At 40.1% G+C, this 20,165-nt stretch overlaps 2 protein-coding genes across 2 annotated transcripts; one reads left to right on the top strand and one right to left on the bottom strand.

Moving 5' to 3' along the window:
• Nucleotides 1-758: 758 nt before the first annotated feature.
• Nucleotides 759-11,595, top strand: rhot2 (ras homolog family member T2). The gene is made up of 19 exons (XM_056366128.1): nucleotides 759-934; nucleotides 1,804-1,862; nucleotides 2,639-2,720; nucleotides 2,874-2,917; nucleotides 3,550-3,603; nucleotides 3,735-3,787; nucleotides 4,108-4,216; nucleotides 4,410-4,511; nucleotides 4,637-4,735; nucleotides 4,820-4,928; nucleotides 5,021-5,141; nucleotides 5,352-5,436; nucleotides 5,577-5,722; nucleotides 5,858-5,958; nucleotides 7,431-7,561; nucleotides 8,388-8,468; nucleotides 8,567-8,689; nucleotides 9,867-10,069; nucleotides 10,224-11,595. The coding sequence occupies exons 1-19, from the start codon at nucleotides 898-900 to the stop codon at nucleotides 10,339-10,341; spliced, it is 1,857 nt and encodes a 618-aa protein (XP_056222103.1). The 5' UTR covers nucleotides 759-897; the 3' UTR covers nucleotides 10,342-11,595.
• A 1,429-nt stretch (nucleotides 11,596-13,024) lies between these two features.
• LOC130162402 (histone H1.0-B) lies at nucleotides 13,025-14,414 on the bottom strand. Its single transcript, XM_056366129.1, has one exon. It carries the CDS (start codon nucleotides 14,158-14,160, stop codon nucleotides 13,573-13,575), a length of 588 nt encoding a protein of 195 aa, XP_056222104.1. The 5' UTR covers nucleotides 14,161-14,414; the 3' UTR covers nucleotides 13,025-13,572.
• Between the last annotated feature and the right edge of the window lie 5,751 nt (nucleotides 14,415-20,165).

Here is a 20,165-nt window from a genome sequence, read left to right as displayed (position 1 = left end):
ACAGTAATTTCCCAAATGATGCATTCAGGATTATTACTCTTTACACCAGGTAAAACAAATTCACACACAATAGTGTGTGTGTGTGTGTTAAATTGGCTTCTGTCAGTTCAATAGGGAACATGTCAGATTATTATGCTAATTTGATGTTTTTGTTTTTGTTAACTGCTTCTGCAGTGGCTTTAGCCCTGCTCAAAACTTTCTGGTGCCACTCTGACACCAACAATTTGGATCTGGCTGCTATGACCATTTTGAATGATAGCTACTACTCACTGTCATGATTCCTATTTAGAAGCTGTTTCGGGACGTTTTAGTGAAAAAAATCCAAGGCTAGATGAATCAAATAGTTTCAACAAAACACTTTGGGCAGAGGACTATAATTGTGATCATTAAATGGTATATATACATTTGCTGCTGCTGTTATCAGAAGGGATTTTTTCTGCAAGAATGATCACCTCAAAGCTGTTACAAATGAGCCACTATTAGTTTATTATTTACTTAACAATTAGTTCTGAAAATAATACGGTCATCTATCACATCTCGCTTTTCTAAATATCTTTTTAATAATAATAATAATTTTTAAATAGTTATATTGGTTTGATTATAATTAAGCTCGGTACCTTAGCATAGTTCACACTAAAAGACATTGTTACAGTAAAGTATCAGACAAAGATGTTATTAGTGCCAATGTGAAGTATTAAGCAGCGCGGAGTTTGTCCAACAGAGGGCGCGTTTTTACCGTCTCCCATGTGAACCGGAACGGTATATTTTCACCTTGGGTGCATATCGCTGAAGAGAGGCACTCGTTTGGTTTTAGCTAGAAATTTGACATTCAAATGAAAGATAAATGTCACTGTAACACTGAACCGCGTCTAGCTGTTCTTCGCGCAGAGAGGAAACATGAAACAAGACGTCAGGATACTTTTATTGGGGGAACGTAAGTCATTTACACTGACAGCTGACCACAAGCTAAAGGACTAGCAAGCATTAGCTGTTGTAGCTAACTTATTAACTTGGAGTTGAATATACTTCGGTTAATCCTAGTGGCGAAGACTATTAAATTGAAAAAATATATGTTTCTGTGTTAATTGAGTTTTAAAAGTGCGTATGTTTTCTACGAAGTGACCGCTTTTCACACGTTAGTTTCCGCTAATGCTAACATAGCTTAGAGTAACTTTGTATTCAATTTGTGAACGGTCAGTTAGTAGTTAACTCTAACTGTCATAGAGAACTTAAAGCGACATTACACAGATGTATTTTAATTGTTATTTCACTTCCGGCAGTTCCGTCGGAGATCATCGACATGTTAGCTAACTATAAATCTAATGTTAGCTGCACTTAGGCAGTTGCATTATGAACTAACGTTAGAAAGTTAACCCAACTACCTATTGAAAATCCAAACTGTTAAAACAAGTCACTGTGCTTTTCTGAAAGTGACACATTTCCCGTTAACTTAACTGTATCTAAAGTTCAGTGACTCAGTATTGACAGTTGTTAGGCATTTTGTAGATGCATCATAAATCATCATGACATTTGATTTAATATTGTCTTTTTGAGTCAGGACAAACACCTCTCTGTGCAGCTGCTATAAAATAGTGTTTGCTTCATGCCATATTAACCAGCAGCACTTCAGTCCATTTTTGGGCATTTGTGTGAATGATACAAATAAAGGAGTAGTCGGCTAACTTGCTAGTACATGCACTTTTTAAGTGCTATCACTTTCAGCATACAGTATGAGCTAAAATGGATCATTGAGTCTCTCCATGGCATATCCTCTCATCTTCTGCATATTGTCTCTCCTTACAGCCAAGGTGGGGAAGACATCACTCATCATGTCTTTGGTTGGAGAGGAGTTTCCTGAAGAGGTAAGTGTGAGTGCAGCTGCTTACCCCTGTGATATTGGGGGGTGGTCAAGAATCTGACCACCTGCTTCTTGTGGCCTGTGTCGACCTCTTTTTAGCAATTATGTCCACAATTATTCTACAGTAATCAATATTCAGCCAAGTGCTTTGTTTTTGTGCACTAAGGAAAACATAGTTTATTGGCTCTGTTCACTGAGTACAAGCTAATAAAATTCCTCCCTGCCTGTGTACGTGTAAAGCAGGAGGTGTTATCATTGTCCTTTTTCAGATTAGCTGGCAAATTTACTTCTGCTGCCGCTCCACTTGCAAAACTGACTTGTCACACAATGAAACAAGCTTAAGTTTCAATGTCTCAGTGATGATCAGATATAGAATAATTAAAATATCATTAAGGTTTCTAATACTAACTTTTCTGTGTCAAACAGATCCTGCAATGTACAGAAACCACTACTGAATTTTATTGAATACTAGGTACTTTGGCCAAACATTTATGACTTTTTGCCACATATTTAGAAAATTTCAAGAAATCATTCAGGACTGCTGTGTTATGTACAATGTGGCCAGTACAGATTTTTTGTGTAATTTGTATATATTAAAACTTTTTGACTATGTCTTCATTTAGTTTAAATGTATTTAATAGTAAAGGTGCTTGATACGACTTAAAATGTCTTTTTTTGTTCATATAAATATGATAGAAAATGTGAGTCTATATTATATATTATGGGATGCTGTGGCCTGAAAACCTGATGAGTCTGTCTGTGATCTACACACTCTGACAGGTTCCCTCCAGAGCTGAAGAAATCACCATCCCTGCTGACGTCACTCCGGAGAAGGTGCCTACCCACATAGTGGACTACTCAGGTAACATGACTACCGTGTAAACAATCCTCTGATGGTCTCATTGCTTGTTGCGCATTAAGACACCAGCTGTAAAATAAGGAGCCATAGACAAGGCATGTGGGTCTGTTTGACTTGATTTTCAGGTTTGTTTGTGTTTGTCCTTGACCCTGACAGAAAAAGAACAGACTGATGAGATCCTTAGAAATGAGATCATCAAGGTAAGCACACTTATTTAAGAGCAGTACTAATTAACGATCTGCACTTAAACATCATCATTTTTAACAACAGAGCATCTTAATAAAATCTATGAGAAACCAGATGCACCCTGTCTTAAATTAAGCTGGAACAACCTCAAACAATTCTTTGATAATTGATAATATGAAAAAAGTTGTATGAATAAAGGTAATTGCCTGTAACGTTGTCTGCAACTCGAAAGTGTTGCCACACATTAAATGAGACCAAAAAGCGAACATTTGAAGGTTGGTTCAGTGCTCTCCTGAAGTACTTAACAACAACATACACAAAAAAGAAATGTCAATTTAAGCTTTTTAGGTGTTATTCCCAAGCAATAACATCCTGAGCCTGATGTTTTTCCTTTCTCTGGCACTGGGGGTTTTTGAACATGCATAAACTCTACTGCTCATAGTAACAAGTGCCTCAATCAATATTTTTTACAAGTGATTAGTCTATTCATAATTTTCAGGGTTTTTATATGCAGATATCGTGGAGTTATTAAGAATTATGAATTATATATATTTTTTTTTAACTGTAGGGCGTACCAGGGGTTTGATTAATATTGTTTGAATGGCATCTGATGTTTGTTTTTGATATGAAATTTTTGTCACTGCAGGCTAATGTGGTGTGTGTAGTGTATGATGTCACCAACGAGGACACAATAGACAAGGTAAGTAACCTGCTGCTTGGTTTACATTTTCTCATACTGTACAAGTATTCCAGATACTGTGTATTATGTTTACCAAATGCATTTAAATGGAAAAAATACACTTTTGTCATATGCTGCTCTTCACTTTTCAGATCAAAACTAAATGGATACCTCTAGTAAATGGCAATGCAGAAAAAGGGAACAAGTACGTATAAGCTGTTGATGGGTGTGTGTTACTTGGGCTCTGCTTTGCTGTTGAACTTTGCTCTACTTCCCACTGTTTGCATGTAATGTTGGCAAACTTGGCAGAGTAGGAATTTAAGCCTGTTGTGGAGTTAAGTCACCCTGAAAATGTTACAAGAGCATCAGCAAAATGCCCAAAATGTGGTGAGTGAGGGCATTACACAGTATTTGATTAGCAATGAGTCTTGTCCCAAAGATTAGCCTGTATTATGATGTCATTGTGTATAACAAATCATGATAGTGTTGTACTGAGGGTTAACCTGTCTTCATATGTTACATCAGAGTTCCCATCATCCTTGTGGGAAACAAGTCTGATCTTCGCTGTGGGAGCTCAATGGAAACCATTCTTCCCATCATGAACCAGTTCTCTGAGATTGAGACATGTGTTGAGGTGAGGCTGACCTGCAGACTTATCCAGTCTGCTAATCACTGCTGTCTGTAAACACCTGCTAACCTTACCATTGTGATACACTCACGGTTGCTGGGTTTCACACAAATATTTACACATGCACACTTTATCTGGCTTTTAGACTGTGTAGGTAATTGTATCTGAAATAATCTCTCTGCTGATTTTCTCTTTCAAGTGTTCTGCAAAGAACCTGAAAAACATTTCCGAGCTGTTCTACTATGCACAGAAGGCAGTTCTTCACCCGACTGCCCCTCTATATGACCCTGAAGACAAACAGGTCAGCCATTTTTGGAAATGGGAAGCCAACTGCTGAGTCTGCCTTTCTCTGTCCCAATCCACTTGTGCATATAAATGATTGGTTGATTAATGATATGTTCTTTGTCCTTCAATATTTTTCCCCAGCTAAAACCCTTGTGCATCCGAGCCCTTAGCAGAATATTCTACATTTCTGACCAAGACAATGACCGAATCCTCAGTGATGCTGAGCTCAACAGATTTCAGGTTCAAGTTAAAATAACCTAACAAAATGTTTTCTCAGCTATTGTTTGAACCAGAAAAAAATAAAAAAAATCATCTTTTTTGTAGAAATCTTGTTTTGGGAATCCTCTGGCACCTCAAGCCTTAGAAGACGTGAAGACAGTAGTTTGGAAGAACACCAGCGATGGGGTGCAGGACAACGGCCTGACCCTAAATGGTAAAAATCAGTCATGAATGAGAACATGCAGCTTTAAACCGTGTTGTTGTGGGGCCCCAGTCGTCTAAAGTTGTCTGTCATTCCTCTTTCAGGTTTCTTGTTCCTTAATACGTTATTTATCCAGAGGGGCCGACATGAAACCACGTGGACCATCCTCAGGAAGTTTGGTTATGACGACAACCTTGAGCTGACTGATGATTACCTTTATCCTGAGTAAGTCTACTGACTATATCCTGTCCATCGTTTCAGCTGCAAAACGGTACATTACTGATAACCATAGTTTTCCGAGCGAAAAGATACCTTTATGTATTCTATCGTTATCTATCTCAGACTATATTTTTCTAACATGTTCATGTGGCTTTGTCTGTATTATGTTGATTTGTACACACCTGTCAGGTATGGCAATTGTTCTTGTGTTTTCAGACTACGAGTCGCCGTCGGCTGCACCACAGAAATCAATCATTTAGGCTACCAGTTTCTCCAGCAGCTCTTCAACAAGTATGATGAAGTGAGTAGCGATCCTAGCTGCCTTTGGTTACAGTGTCCCTTTGGGCTCTTGAATTAAACAGATAAATATTGTGGGAAATCTCCTTACTCAATAGTGGAGAGTGTCCTTGTTTTGAAGAAGTGGCTTTTTTTCCTTCTTAGGACAAAGACTCTGCCCTGTCACCGGCAGAGCTTAAGAACCTGTTCTGTGTATGTCCTTACATGCCATGGGGTGCTGAGGTCTACATGACTGTGGCAACCACAGACGAGGGCCACATCTCTAATCACGGCTACCTTTGTCAGTGGATGTAAGTATGGCACTCAGTTGTCGATGATTTTATATGATTGTAAGCATGCCATAGTTTACACTTTAACACACTTAAAGGTAATTTATATTCTGCACTGCTCAAAGCTCACATATATGTCCATGCCCTCACATGCAGGCTTTCTGCATACCTTGACATCCACCGTTGCCTGGAGCACCTAGGATACCTAGGCTACCCTATCCTCACTGAGCAGGAGTCACAGACTTCGGCAATCACAGGTGTGTGTGTGAGTGTGAGACTGACTCTTAGAGATTGACTTAATTGTAGGAAATCCCAACAATCAGCATGTGCATACAAACAGTATGTATCTAAGAAAGTTTGAGACCATCTGTGTGTGGAACATGGGAGACATACTGTACATTCCCCTTGAAAACATCTCATAGTTAAGCACTATAGGAGGATTATTAGTGTTAATCCAGTTCACTGTAGCCTAATAGATTTACATACCTGTGCATTTGTCCTTGAGATAGGAATAAATAGTTCCCTTTCACTCTGGAGTTTGCAAATTGCATGCGTCTACACTTTCATGTATGCATGGTTTGATGCATGGTGCACTCTCCACACATGATGAAGACATGTTTTTTTTTTGTGTCTAAAAGAATATGGTTTAATGATTAAATTAGTGGCTCATACTTGAGCTTATATGAGGAGCAGTTGTACGTGTGTGCATGAGAGTAGTGTCACTGCAGACTGTGTGTGAACTAGTCGCAGCCCGAGGACGCTTTGCCAGGAAAGATTTGACAAGATTGGAAAGTGTGGTGTAATATGTCTCACTGCTGCTAATCACACACACTGTCTCTGTCCAGGAATGAGCACTTGTATTTAACCCGACTGTAGAAAGCAGCTCAAGTCTTTTAACAAGGGGACTGGTGACTGGTTTTAACATGTGTTTTATATTTGTGAATCAAGCTTTTATTATTGATGGTAATTGTTATTGTACGTGTATTTTTATCGATCGTGCCCTTAACACCACTAGAGGGCACTTTTTCTAAGATTGAAGTTATTCAATGTATAGACTAATCTTACTTTTACTTAATAAATGTAATAAATATAAAGCCTTATTGTCAAATATTTAAATTTTAAAAAGTCAAATTAAAGCCAGAGAGTTTGTGTTACTGATTATTTGGCAAGCTAAACTGATTTGTTAAAGGGAAATTGCTCTCTCGTTCTTTGTAACAACCCATGTCTTATTTTCACATTATTTGCTTTAATTCTTATTGTTTATAACCACACTTTACTTACAAGATCCATTGATAAAATCTTAGATACAACAGCTTAAAAATCCTTGGGAATAAACAGGTCATCACAAGTGATGTGTTGCACTGGCTGGACTGTAGCATGTATGATCTGTTTGGTGGCCTAGACAAACACAACAGTGATGAAACGAGAAGAAACTGAAGTAACAGCCCCGGTGGCAGGTCGATCTTTCTTTCTTCTTTGTAATGACAATGTTGGACTCCCGCCTCAGGGCTTTTTATAATATTGCCTGGAAAAGGATTAGCCCACAATATTGCATTGTATAGCAAATAGTGTAAATTAGAAACTGAAAATCAAAGACAGTATTATATTTTACCATTTGTTGGGGTAAGGCAGGTGGTCAGCTGCGTAATGTCAGATTAAACAGAATGACAATCCTGTGTGTTTGTGCCATTGGTTCATATTTTGCGTTTGTGTTTGTTTATATGTGCAGTGACACGGGAGAAAGAGGTGGACCTAGAGAAGCACCAGACACAGCGGTCAGTGTTTCTGTGCAAGGTGATCGGACCACGGGGGACGGGAAAGACAGCCTTTCTCCAGGCCTTTGTGGGCCGCAACATTGTGGTACGACACGATCTGCTAGTCTGGAGCTGAAAATGTCAAATATTTTATTATTAAACTGATAAATGAAGTCAATTTTTATTTGTATAGCGCCAATTCACAACATAAGTTATCTCAAGGCACTTTCCAAATAGAGCAGGTCTAGACCTCTTTATAATGTTATTTACAGAGATCCAACAATTCCCACCAAGAGCAAGCACTAGGCGACAGTGGCAAGGGAAAACTTCCTTTTTAAAAGGTAGAAACCTCGAGCAGAACTGGACTCAGGGTGGGCGGCCATCTTCCTCGACTGGTTGGGGGAGGGGGCAGTGATAGCAATATTAATAATAGTGACAGTAGCGGCAGTAACAGCGATAGTAAGGTAGTGGCAACTATAGTGCTCCTACTGATAAAAATAGTAATAACAGCTAATAACAATAATAATAAACATTGTTAATTATAGCACATTTTAGCAGGTTTAGCAGCAGGTGTTAAACAGGATCATGGGGGCAGTAGATGGTTTGCAGTTGCAGGTCCAGACTCTATAGCTGCAGCTCTGGAGGCGGGAGGACCTGTGGAGAGTAACAGGAAGGAGGTAGAGAAGGAGAAGGTAGAGAGCGTGCTTGAGGGGAAAAAGCAAACGGTTTGAATGATGCAGTGAGATTCAGAAAGTTTACAGTGATCTCATCAGCAGAACAATTAGTTCTTGAAAATTGTGGGAACAGAGAGCTGGAGTATAAGGTTTAAGCCGATCAGACGGGTATGAAGGAGCAAGTCCATTTAGAACCTTATATGCCAAAAGCATCTTAAAGTCGCCATCAACAACACTGTTTTTTTCTCTTTTGTACAGAATCAAGGAAATTCCAGCAGTGCCTTCTCCCCCTATACCATAAACACTGTCCAAATCAGCAACCAGGACAAGTACCTTATCGTAAGTAGCCCCCGTCTTGATCCTAATGTTGTCCCTCAACCTTTAATCTTAACTCAAACCTCAGCACCACACTATTTATTCTCCTTCCTCCCATGCAGCTCAATGAGGTGGATGTAGAGGCAGAGTTCCTGAAGGCATCAGACGCCTCCTGTGACGTTGCTTGTCTCATGTATGACACCAGTGACCCACATTCCTTCGACTATTGTGCCAGTATATACAAGGTCAGTCACAACAAAAGTTACAGGAAGATTTAAAGGATAATACCAGTGTGCTCACATAGGTTGCCCATCTACTTTACACTGTTGTTTGCACACAGCCTAGCTCATTATGCAGTATTACTGCTCAATTTGCTGCCTTCAGCAATTTCTACTGCTCATTTATGTAATTATAGAAAGCAAATTCTGGAGAGTTGAAAACTGTCTGCGTTAGATAATCCATTATATTAAGAAATGATGGAATGAAGACTGTGGTGCACAGTAATTTCATGGTTCTCAATTTCTGTGGCTGTGGTTACATGAACCTTTTTTTGTACAAATCACATCAATGCAAATTACAAAATTCACCGAAAGTATTAACGTGAGCACAAAATTAAAGGATGAAACATATCTTATTTATATGCTCTATAGAAAGAAGGGCTCTAATATGTGCAATGGATTGAATCCAGTAAAGCTGTTGAGAACGGGAAAATGAGAGACATAGATCTGCTTCCAGTATTATCATTGGTTTATCGATGTTCATTGCAGTGACGCAACATTTCAGTCTGTAAATATTACTCTGCAGTTATGGCCTCTGCAGGAGAGCGCAGGCCACTTCTAGCTTCTGCTGTTTCAGAATCTCCTGGAAACTAAGATCTTTCCCCTTGGAAAGATGTGCCACATTGATAAAAGCCTTGAAGTGGTTGAGAGAGCCCATGCGCTTTTAGGAGTAAAGGTCTTAAGAAAATAAAAAGTAATCAGAGTTGTTTACATTCCAAATTTCCTCTGTCAAAGAATTATAAAATGTTTAAATCAAAAAAAAAAAAAAACCTTCCAAAAAAAAGTGTATTTATTCTGAACAAGGTGAAGTAATTTAAATCTTCTTGGTCTGTTATTATGAATATTAGCGAGAATAAAAGGCTCCATGCAAACACAGTTACTGCTTTTACCTACTGTCAGACAGTTTACACCCACAGGAAGAAACGGGAGTCTTCACCAATAAATAAACAAAATAAACTTAAGATTTCACCTCAGAATTTTAACAGATCCATGCACGATCCTTTTACAGTTGATGTCATGATAAAAGTGATGTAGACTTTTCTTCAGTTTGTTAGGTATTACTACAGGAATCCCTTGAAAACAAATGATGTTCTCTTCTCTCCCAGCTAAAGTTTTCACTCTTTATCCCATTTTTTTTACTTAGCAACACTACATGGAGAGCAACATCCCATGTGTCCTGGTCGCTTCAAAGGTCGACCTACCTGAAATCAAGCAGCTCCACGGAATGACCCCAGCAGAGTTCTGTTATAAACACCGACTGCCTCCTCCACTGCCCTTCTCCAGCCAGTTCCTCGACTCCACAAGCAAGAACATCTACACCAGGCTTGCCTGGGCAGCAATGTACCCGTATGTTCTATTTAGACTTACATCAGAGGAGAATATTATGTTTAAAACATTGTGATGCAAGACAACTGTAATGTTAATGTTACTATCTGTACATTATTTAGTGTGGCTGACCTTCAGTGCTTTTTTTTTTTTTTTTTTTTTCCTCTCATCTCAGACACCTGAACGGTTCAGACATGAGCAACACATCCTTCTGGCTGAGAGTGGCGTTGGGCTCGGCTGTGGTTGCAGTTCTGGGCTTTGCAATCTACAGAGCTGTTGCTAGACTGAAATGACCAACAACCAGCTGCGCTTTATCATTTCAAGATGATGTACGCTCCCTCCATCCATCAAGACCAAACCTCCAAGACCAGATCCAGACCCACCGCAGTGAACTAGATGAAGGCTGCATTATTTTATTTATCACCATAAAGGCTTCCAGGAAACTTTTCATATCTCTGCCCCTCTTAGTGTCTGACTTTTTCACTTTGTCCTACCCTCTGAGTCAACAGATCACAAAAATCCAAAGGCAATTGGAAGCTAGTGATCATGTTATTCTCCTTGCTGCCGTGCCCAGCTTTTTCTGCCTTACATTGTCTAACCCGGCTAAGTAGGAGTTAGCCTGTCTTCGCTCAGAACTGCTACTGTTAATGTCCAAACGGGTGCTTTATCAGAACAGAGGAAATGCACAAAGACAGTAGTGTCAAATCCACTGCTTTCCCCTCAATTATCTGTAAGAGTTGATGGTGAGATTTGAGAGTTTTGATGTACATGCAGTGTTTCATGAGCATACGAGAGAAATGCCAAATCGACAAGACTAAGGAACCAAAGGGCAGCACATGAAGCATTTTTAACAGAGGACGTCCTGACTGGCTGCTGATGAAACTCCTCAATGAGCAAGACTTTCCTTTCTGACCAAGACACCACAGATACAAGATGTTCATGTCTGATTTGCCAAATAACTCCCAGCAGCAATGAGTAGTCATAGCATGTGATTTGCGTCTTAGGCATACCATTTTGCCTGAGAGTGAAACATTTTAAATTGCTTGAATCTTATTGTTGAAATGTTTTTAGCAGTAAGGCCTCCACTGATCTGCTGTGGCAGGGAGAGATTTCTCTTAGTGCATGGAGAAAAATGGCAATCCGTATAATATGCATCTGCAAGTAAGCAAGAAATATCCTATAAAAGGAGATAAAGCAGATCTTAAAATGACAAAATCATTAAGAAGAATCTGGTCAGATCTCTGCTTTCACTCCATCTGTTCACATTGAAATCAAATTAATTTTAACTGAGACTGAAATAGATTTGTAATCTGTGCTTTTTCTATTCACATACACCTGACACTGTGCATACACTGACCATTTTACATAATCTGCCATTGCATTGTTCTCCAACATGAGTCAGTCATGTTAATGTCCATTTTTGTTGATATGTTTTGCTGGTGATCTGCTGTTTCTGCAGGACACAATTCTGCGACTGAAAATATGGCTGTTTTCTTACTGAAATTGGACTGATTTAGATGCTTAATAAAAGACCAGACCAGACTGTGTGGGAGCTTCTGCCCAAAAGACTATTGTTGTGGGTGTTGGGATGGGTTTTCTGTTTTGTTAGTTCATTTTCAGCATTTAAACACAAGTATCAGACCTCAGAGACTTGACCCTACACATTTTGTTTTATCTGTGGTAATGAGTTTGATTCAAGGAAGACCGATCAACTTATAATTCAAGTTCTCCATACCACATCTTAATCACAAAACATGTTACTTAAAGTAATTCCCAATGGTAACATTCACCTGTACTGCTAAAATGAATGTTGGGTTATCTTATGTTGAAGAAACATCAATTTACTGCCCTTTTGCACATAGCATCTGAAAGCAAGAACAGCATGCCCTGGCAAGCATGGACGCCCCTCTTTGATCATTCAGCCTGAAGCTGTTTGACGAGGTTAGTTTGATGATCTTCCACCTGTCTCTAAAGATAATAATTATTAACAGTATGTAGATTGTAACTTTTATCTAATCTTGACTTTCATCAGTTTGACTCCAGTCTGTCTGTCCCTGCTGGCATCTCGGTCCTAACTGCAGTGAAGATGAGTCGACTGTTACTAGAAGCCACCACAAGATGGCAGTGTTGCGCACCAGGTGAGAGGCAGGACAGTCAGCAGTGGGTGTGTCTGGAAAGGCATCTCATCACTCCTGGAGCCACACAGAAACGTGGATGCTGGGATTTTGAGTAGTTTCATTTGGTGGAACAAAAGGGGAGGAAAAAATCTAAATTAATTGTACGCAGCTCAGCTTTTGATTATGCACTGAGATGTTTATCCATTTTGCACCGGACTTCCTTCCTAAATTTGTCTCAGCCATGTGTTTACCACTTTCCTATTCCCTTAAAGGACTATGCAGTTGTTTCCAAAAAGAATAAGATTTTTTTTGTCTACACCAAAGTGCCACACAAAGCCTTTGTTTTACCCATCCAAAGTCGTGAAAGCAGTTGCAAGGTAATTCGGAGTGCATGATTGTAGTTATTGTTATAACCTGATGATATTTAAGACTCAGTGCATTGACTTCTGTAGGGCCCACTTTAGTGTAGAACTAAAAAAAACATTTTAAATTCTGGATATTATATTTTTATTGAAATCTCAAAATACCACTCTCTCCTTTTTTTATTACACAAATGTTATCAGCTTCTCTGCCACAGAATATCATGTATGTCTTTGGAGCCTCCATCACTGGGCTTTGTCTGCAGCATCCTGGCGCACAATAACTACGATTTCATGTAGCGGACCAAAGAGGTTTATATGTCTAGGTAATGTTTGTGGAAAATGGAGGAGACGGTGTTATTGGTCTGTTGATACAGATTAGAATTAAGCCCATTAATCTTTGATATATTCACTAATCCTTCCGTTCGCTTCCATGTCCAACACTTCACCAAGCATTGATTACGCACGCGTAAAATGCGCGCAGTAAGTTGACGGAAACATTTAGTAGAAGATGACAAAGGTTTATTGAGTTGCAGTAAAAACAGTCTTTAAAAGTGACTGAACACAGTGGGATGGTGAAAATTATGAATCGTTTGGAAAATGAGAAAAATATACAGAATGGAGCTTGAATGACAACTATAGAGCCTTTAGGAAAATCTTGCTGACGTCCACTGCCTAAGGTCTGTACATTGTAAAGGCTCAACAATGCTCACCATTGAAACATTTGTATTTTCAGTCTGACCCCGTGCACTAACAACTATTCATTAGTTCAACTATATACACATTTTCCTTTTCAGCAAGACCCTACATTTGCCCATATGTATCCAAGGATCAGACAGAAATGAACATTATTATTATTATTAATATTATTAACCCCAAATAAAAATGCTCACAAGTGTTTCTACAGCACCTTTAGGCTATAGTGCAATGGAGAGAAAACTACTGGTAAAAACAGCATACGTTTGCATGAGACCTTACAAAAATAATACATATACGAAAACATTTCCTTCAGTATTTACAGTGTCTTTGTCTCTCTGTTATTGTCCCTTTACTTCTTTTTCGCTGTCTTTGCTGCCTTTTTGGGTGTTTTTGCCTTGGGCTTGGCTGCCTTCTTTGCTGGTTTTGCCTTTGGCTTGGCTGCCTTGGGTTTCTTAGCTGGTGCCTTTTTGGCTTTTGTTGGTGTCGCCTTTTTCGCGACCTTTTTCACTTTCTTTGCAGCTGCCTTCTTGGGTTTTTCCGGCGTCTTGGTCACCTTCTTGGGTTTGGCTGCCTTCTTGGGCTTGGAGGGCTTCGCTGCTTTCTTTGGTTTGGCAGATACGGCCACCTTGGTTGACTTTTTGGAGTCCTCGGGTTTGGTCAGCCTGAAGGATCCGGACGCACCGATGCCTTTGGTGTGGCGCAGCATCCCTGATGCCACCAGCCTTTTCAGGGCCATTTTAATCTGCACATCGGCATTGTCGCCCACCTTGTAGTTCTTCCTCACGTACTTCTGGATGGACTGACGGGACGCTCCGCTCCGGCTGGCGTCGTGAACGATTGCCGCTTTAATCATCTCAGAGTACTTCGGATGAGAAGCCGGTTTCTTGGGCTTGGATGCCTTTTTGGCTTTGGCTGGAGATGCCGACGTCTCTGCCATAGTGACTTTCTTCTTGAGTAAGTTAAGAAAAAAGTCCTGGAGGTGTAATTTCACCCGGGTCAGCTGGTAGGCTACACCGGAGCGTCAGAACCAGAAAAAAATATGCACAGCCAGAAATAAAGCGTCTCCCGAGAAAGTCCGAGTTGACAGACAATGCCACACTTTCTGCTTTTAAAATATAAAAATGTTATAATAATTGTCCACACAAAGTGAAGCGTCAGTACACGGGATCACTTAAGCGTCTTATTCCACAGGCGCTTCAGTGAGCCTATGAAGCCTATCTGCGGACGTGATTGAGAACACCAACTGCCAGCAGCTGATCTAGCGGACTCCATGGAACTGGCGCCGTCCTGTTTGTGTTTCTTCATCCTCCAACTCCTGACAAATATAAAAACCCCGACGGAGTTCTGATCCACAAAACATTATGGGCTGATAGCAGAGACATTGGGCTTCACGGAGACACGCCGGTTCTCCTTCGTCCGCGCCGGCGAACAACTTTTATTTCAGGAAAACCCGCTGGAAGTAACGCGTGCTGTGAACAATTTTGCACAATTCACGTTAAATTGACCCAAACAGACGGAACCTCGGGCGAAATCATGCAATGCATATCGACATTGAATCTATGCTTAAACGGATGCACGCGGTTTGGTCGGTGCAGGATTCCGTTTTTGCTTTTAATACATCGATACATTTTCCCAACTAACACAGTCCGGCCATTGACTTTGAGTGACGTGGTCGAGATTATTTACTGTTAAACCTCCTATAAATTAAATGTCACAGTATCTAAGTGACAGGTGACACTTGGGACGATAATATGGGTTTATATGCGTTGTAATACGGTGGGTGGGTTTGCTGTGTTTGCTGTTTTTTGGACGGAATTGGTTATAACTGTCACTATGGCAGTCGCCACTCGAGCTCCATTGTCAGGAAAGTTGCCAACACCTCCAAAGATCAGGAATTCTGATACTGGGTCATAAAATTGATCCCCATGTTTCGGACAGGGGGATAAGTGGCTGCTGTGTGACCAGGTGTGAATCCAGCTGCAAGGGGGACCGCAGCCGAAACCAAAGTCCTTCAATATAGGGCGCAGTGATGGCTTTCTTTTGTTCAGCAACTGGCGCATCAGACCACAGTCAATAACAGATTTGACATTTGGCTTTCCTCATTTATATGAGGGTCTGAGGTGCCCATCCAAAGCAACAAAAACCTCCCAGCTAACAAACTTTTCATCAATTCTCCTGTTTTATTCCTTATTTTAATATCAGGTCTGATGTCCCTCCCTGCAACGCCATTTTGATTCCTATATGAAAGTCACAGCCACTGGAGTAGTGTTTTCCTCCGACTTTTATGGCATGGTTATCTGAGTTGCGTGACACTATTTTTGGTTATGAACCAAATTTCTGTCCTCACCCACATCAGACTCAGTGGTGCTAAGACAATGCCGGGCAGCAGGCTGCTTGGCAGTGAGCTGGTCCATACATTATGCTACAGTAGGATACTGCACATTTACAAGCAATCAAGTGTCCACTGCTTTTTAACTAACATTATGAGCAGTTATTATATAATGTATTCCATCAGCCTATTTTGTAGGCTTATGTTGTAGCCTAGAAATAATGTAAATAACCAGATTTAAGTTGAAATTAATTACATTTAGTGAGGAAAATATCAGTGACTCTGTCCCTCTATCTCCACCTGCCCTTATATTGAGTTGATGACTTAAGTGTGTGTGTGTGTGTGTGTGTGTGTGTGTGTGTGTGTGTGTGTGTGTGTGTGTGTGTGTGTGTGTGTGTGTGTGTGTTTTAACACGAGGGTGGGTGAGTTAGTGGGTTAGCGAGTAAGAAGGGACTGAATGAGTGAAAATGAGGAGAGAGGGAGGGAGAGTGCAGGAGTGAGTGAATGAGTGATTTTTTTTTCTTTTTCATGTGGCACAGTAGAGCTAAAGAGGGAGGGAGTAGATTAAAGGGTGAGTTAGTGGATGGGTGAGCAGGGAGGCAGAAAATGGCTTTATATCTAACAGCATATAGGTTATACTGTGGAGCACAAGTGCGTGAGAGAGGGGAGGGGGAGTGCATATACGAAAGGGTGAGGGGGTGAATGAGTGAGGAGAGGAGGTGAGAAGAGCTGGAGTGACCAAGTGACCATAAATATTTATATGGCGCAACTGAATGAGTGAGTAAAAGAGAGAGGAAGATAATTAGTGCGTATATGCTGACTGTATAAATACACAGCAACAGCTCTATAGTAACATGAACAACATGCCCATTGTTTGCGACTCCTATTCGCCCCAAGTGTAGCAGGAATAGCTTTCGGCTTGTTTTGGTATTTTTTGGGGTGTAGGTTGCGGGTCCGTTGTTTTTTTCACCGAGTGCCCGGAGTGATGTGTTTTTGTCTTTGGCCGCTTGTGCCCCATTTAGGAAGCGGTGCTGAAAAGCAGCAGCCAAACATTGACTTCTCCCCCGGTTAGACCACTCCCTTCATCCGCCGACAGAGGGACGTCCTCCACGCTGGCTGGACCTCCCGAGCCCATATCAACTCTCAATATCAAAGTCATTATCGGCGTAATGAGATGAAACTTGACGACTAGAACATTTTATTATTCTGCTTGCACTGTGCTCCTGTTTATAGGCAACTGCTAACTGGACATAATTTACAGCGATCCAGTGGTTGGTCTTGAATATTCCAGACAGAGTTGAAGCCCACTGTGTTTGTTTTTTTAGGCTTTGTGGTGAGGATAACGCTGAGACTATTTCTCGATTAATCAATAAGCACATAGGTAGGAAATTTTATCCGATAATATTGATAATCCATTAATCATTTAAGCAATTTTCAAAGCACAAATATCACATATTTGATGCCTTTTCTTACCTGACATCCTGATATTTGGGTATTGCACTGTTGGTAGGACAAAAGAAGCAATTTCATGATGTCACCTTAGGCTCAGGCAAATTAGAGCAGGCATTTTTAACAATTTTCCTCTGTTAAGACAAAGCAATTAATCAAGAAAACAATCAGTAATAATGAGAATAATCATTAGTTGCAGCCCCAGGTGTGGAAATGTAATGGAGTAGTGTTGGTATAAATGTAGTATTCCTCTTGCTATTTTTGGTGTATGTACAGTCATTAATTGCTGCTGCCAAAACACTGAAATAAACACTTCCCAGTTTTATCTTTAGTCATGCCAGTGTCTGAGGTGCAAATATATTCAGCTTATGTAATGCTAACCCAGTGCCTGGTTTATTTGTCAGAAGATGGACAGAGTCGAGCGGGAGTTATATTACACATGTATTTACAGAAGGCTACACCATCATGTCAGGAGTGTTTTAGTGTTGCAACTCTAAATTTATCGGATGCCAGTTTGTAATTTTAGCTGCCTAAAACCCTCTCAAGTCTTGTCCTGCCTTTGGCCCAAAGCATTCTGGGTAACACCCACCATTTTCACTAATGAAGGGCCTCAGTGCGCTCAGTATCAGGGCTGTGGATCACATGTAACAGGGTCCAAAACTATCCAGCACATTGTATTACATCGAAAGCATTCTGTCTAGTTGCTTTGATTTGTTGACTGTAGTTGTTTACTCTAGATAAGGTACAATTAAATCAGAGCTTTTTTGATTTACTTGGGCGTGGGGGGCAAGAAAAGAAGGTCTGAAGACAGGTTGTAGATTAGATCATTTCTTTTTGATCAACGAATCCTCAGGGTTTCTTCACACTTTTATAGTTACATCTCTAAAACTATTTTACTGATTCATCACACAAGTTTTCAAGCAGCGTCAGTGTAATTTTGGATATTCCACATTATGCACATTTTCTAAACTAGAGACCATCTTTTACCCTAAAATTCCAGCCATCCAGACATTTTTATTTCTACACATCCTGTATATTTTTATAGAGATAGCTCTTTGATGAACTGAGTAAGGAACCAAGACAAGTAAATGCCCCACGGTCACTAAGCAAAACAAGAGAAGGCATTTGACTGGAATGACACATAAACCTTTCAACTTAAGGCTTGAGTTTGAGATTGTAAACAGTATTATTGTTTTACAGTCTTTTACAGTGTAATTTTGTTGTGTTGTGTAGACTTTGCCTGCTACTGTTTCAAATATGGGTTTTAGTTAGTTACAAAAAAAGTCACTGCACATGAGGATTTACCCTTCAGAGTGCTTTTCCTGTTTAGCAAAATTAAACACGACAAAGTGAACTTACGTAATGTTTGTAACGTTTTCTTTATTTGTAACTAGAGAAGCAATGTGAGTTGTTACAGCTGTAGGCCAACACGCAGAAATGCGTAGAGGGAAAATCCCACTGATTTATCATAAAGTATAATAACGTCAAATAATGTTGTTTAAAAAAACAGATATAACTTGGAAATAAAGAGTATGTGGAAAAGATGTGGAATGTCTGCCAGTAATGCTGTTTAGCAGAGGCCAAATTGATTTTCGTAGCTCTTAATCACAGTTACAGTCTCAAAGGACTTCACTACAATTACAGTTATGAAAACAAATGACAACAGTACCTCCTAATCTTCCTAAAAAAAAAAACAACTACCAAGCAAACGGGAAATAAATTCACTTTTTTCTCAAACCTCGATCTCCAACTTTATTTCCATGTCGAACACCAAATATTGTTTCACCAACATATGGTTTCATCGTCTGCATGTGACGGGGTGTAACATTGGTTCCACTCTAGTAGAGCTGTGGGGTGAAATTCAGACAACAGATACAGATAAAATGTGTATAGGTGTATTTTGTAGTAGTTTATCAACTCAAGAAAATGGTCACACATGAGAATATCATCAGTAAATCCCAGTGTACGGTTTTAATATGCCACTTGTGGCCTTCGGCTTGACACCGTTTAGCTCAGTGTCCCAGATAAAAGTGTTTATATCTTGGTGATTAGACCTGCATTAAACTAACAGGGTGCCACGCTGAGACAACGGAAAGTGAAAACAAGGCTTTGACACACAAGTGGTTTCCATACACTTGCCCTCAGACCAGCTGGAGTGTGAGTGTGCTCTGCCGAGGTAGTGTGTGTGTGCGTGTTTGGTTTTTGACAGTTGTGACAACACTTGGACGTCTGAGCAGGTGTCAGCGGCCAAGTGCTGTGCTAACTGCTGCACGGCCGAGCCAACAGAGGCCCGTCAGTTTGCCCCACACCAAGGCGCTCTTTGTTAAGGTCTTGCCGTCCCCGCCCCAACACACCCTCCCTCATGTCAGTATGTAGAGCAGGTAACTATTTCCACAGTGTCAGCTGTCAAACCGCCTCTTACAGGACAGGCTTCTCATTGGACACAGTGTGTCAGAGCACCTGTGAGCTGTCAGTCAAACCAGCAGAGATGACTCTAACAGCAGCTATTGTGAGCTAATGTCTCTCATGCTACAAGATGACACAGCATTTTAGTTGAACAATTGAAAGGTATTTTTTTTCAACAGAGGTTCTCCTTTGAAAGAAAATCAAGCAGTCAACAGGCATTCTGTATTTTAAATTAACTTAAGTAATTATAAACATACTACTAATAAAACTAAAATGAAAAGTTGTAAAACTACATTACCGATAGTTTCTTTCCAAGTTGTTTGAGCCCACACATGTGACACATTGACTACAAGCTATCACATCTAACACACTGCTCTTGAAGAATGCTACATTTAGCTCTAATCCTGACTTTAACCCTTTGCCCCTTTAATACTTGTAGACTTAGATAGAATTCATGAGTACCACACGCTGCTGCAATAAGCTGCCGCTAAACCAGAAGCATCTTTCATATGTAGACTTCAGGATAATTCTGTTCTTTCTTTTCTTTTCTTTTTTTTTTTTTAAATATCTCCTTAAGCCCTGTAGGAGCAACCATTTAATTCGCAGGCTTCTCTCTCCTATTCTTTGTGTTCTCTTTCCACAAAAGCTGCCAAACATTGATTGAAATAGTTTTTACAGTTCCTGTTTACTTTTACGCACTGGCACAAGTAATTCCACAAGTCCCAGTATGTACTGGTGACCTCTGGTGTGAGCTGATT

The sequence above is a fragment of the Seriola aureovittata genome, chromosome 21 (assembly GCF_021018895.1).
Source record: "Seriola aureovittata isolate HTS-2021-v1 ecotype China chromosome 21, ASM2101889v1, whole genome shotgun sequence".
Classification (NCBI taxonomy): Eukaryota; Metazoa; Chordata; class Actinopteri; order Carangiformes; family Carangidae; genus Seriola; species Seriola aureovittata.
Note: the sequence above shows the minus strand (reverse complement) of the source record. Positions and strands in the feature narration are given on the sequence as shown.

Coding starts and splice junctions, on each gene's coding strand:
- rhot2 (XM_056366128.1), top strand. CDS start 898: ATGAAACAAGACGTCAGGATACTTTTATTGGGGGAAC. Junction 5,959..7,430: donor ACAGACTTCGGCAATCACAG/GTGTGTGTGTGA, acceptor TTATATGTGCAG/TGACACGGGAGAAAGAGGTG. Junction 7,562..8,387: donor TTGTGGGCCGCAACATTGTG/GTACGACACGAT, acceptor TCTTTTGTACAG/AATCAAGGAAATTCCAGCAG.
- LOC130162402 (XM_056366129.1), bottom strand. CDS start 14,160: ATGGCAGAGACGTCGGCATCTCCAGCCAAAGCCAAAAAGGCATCCAAG.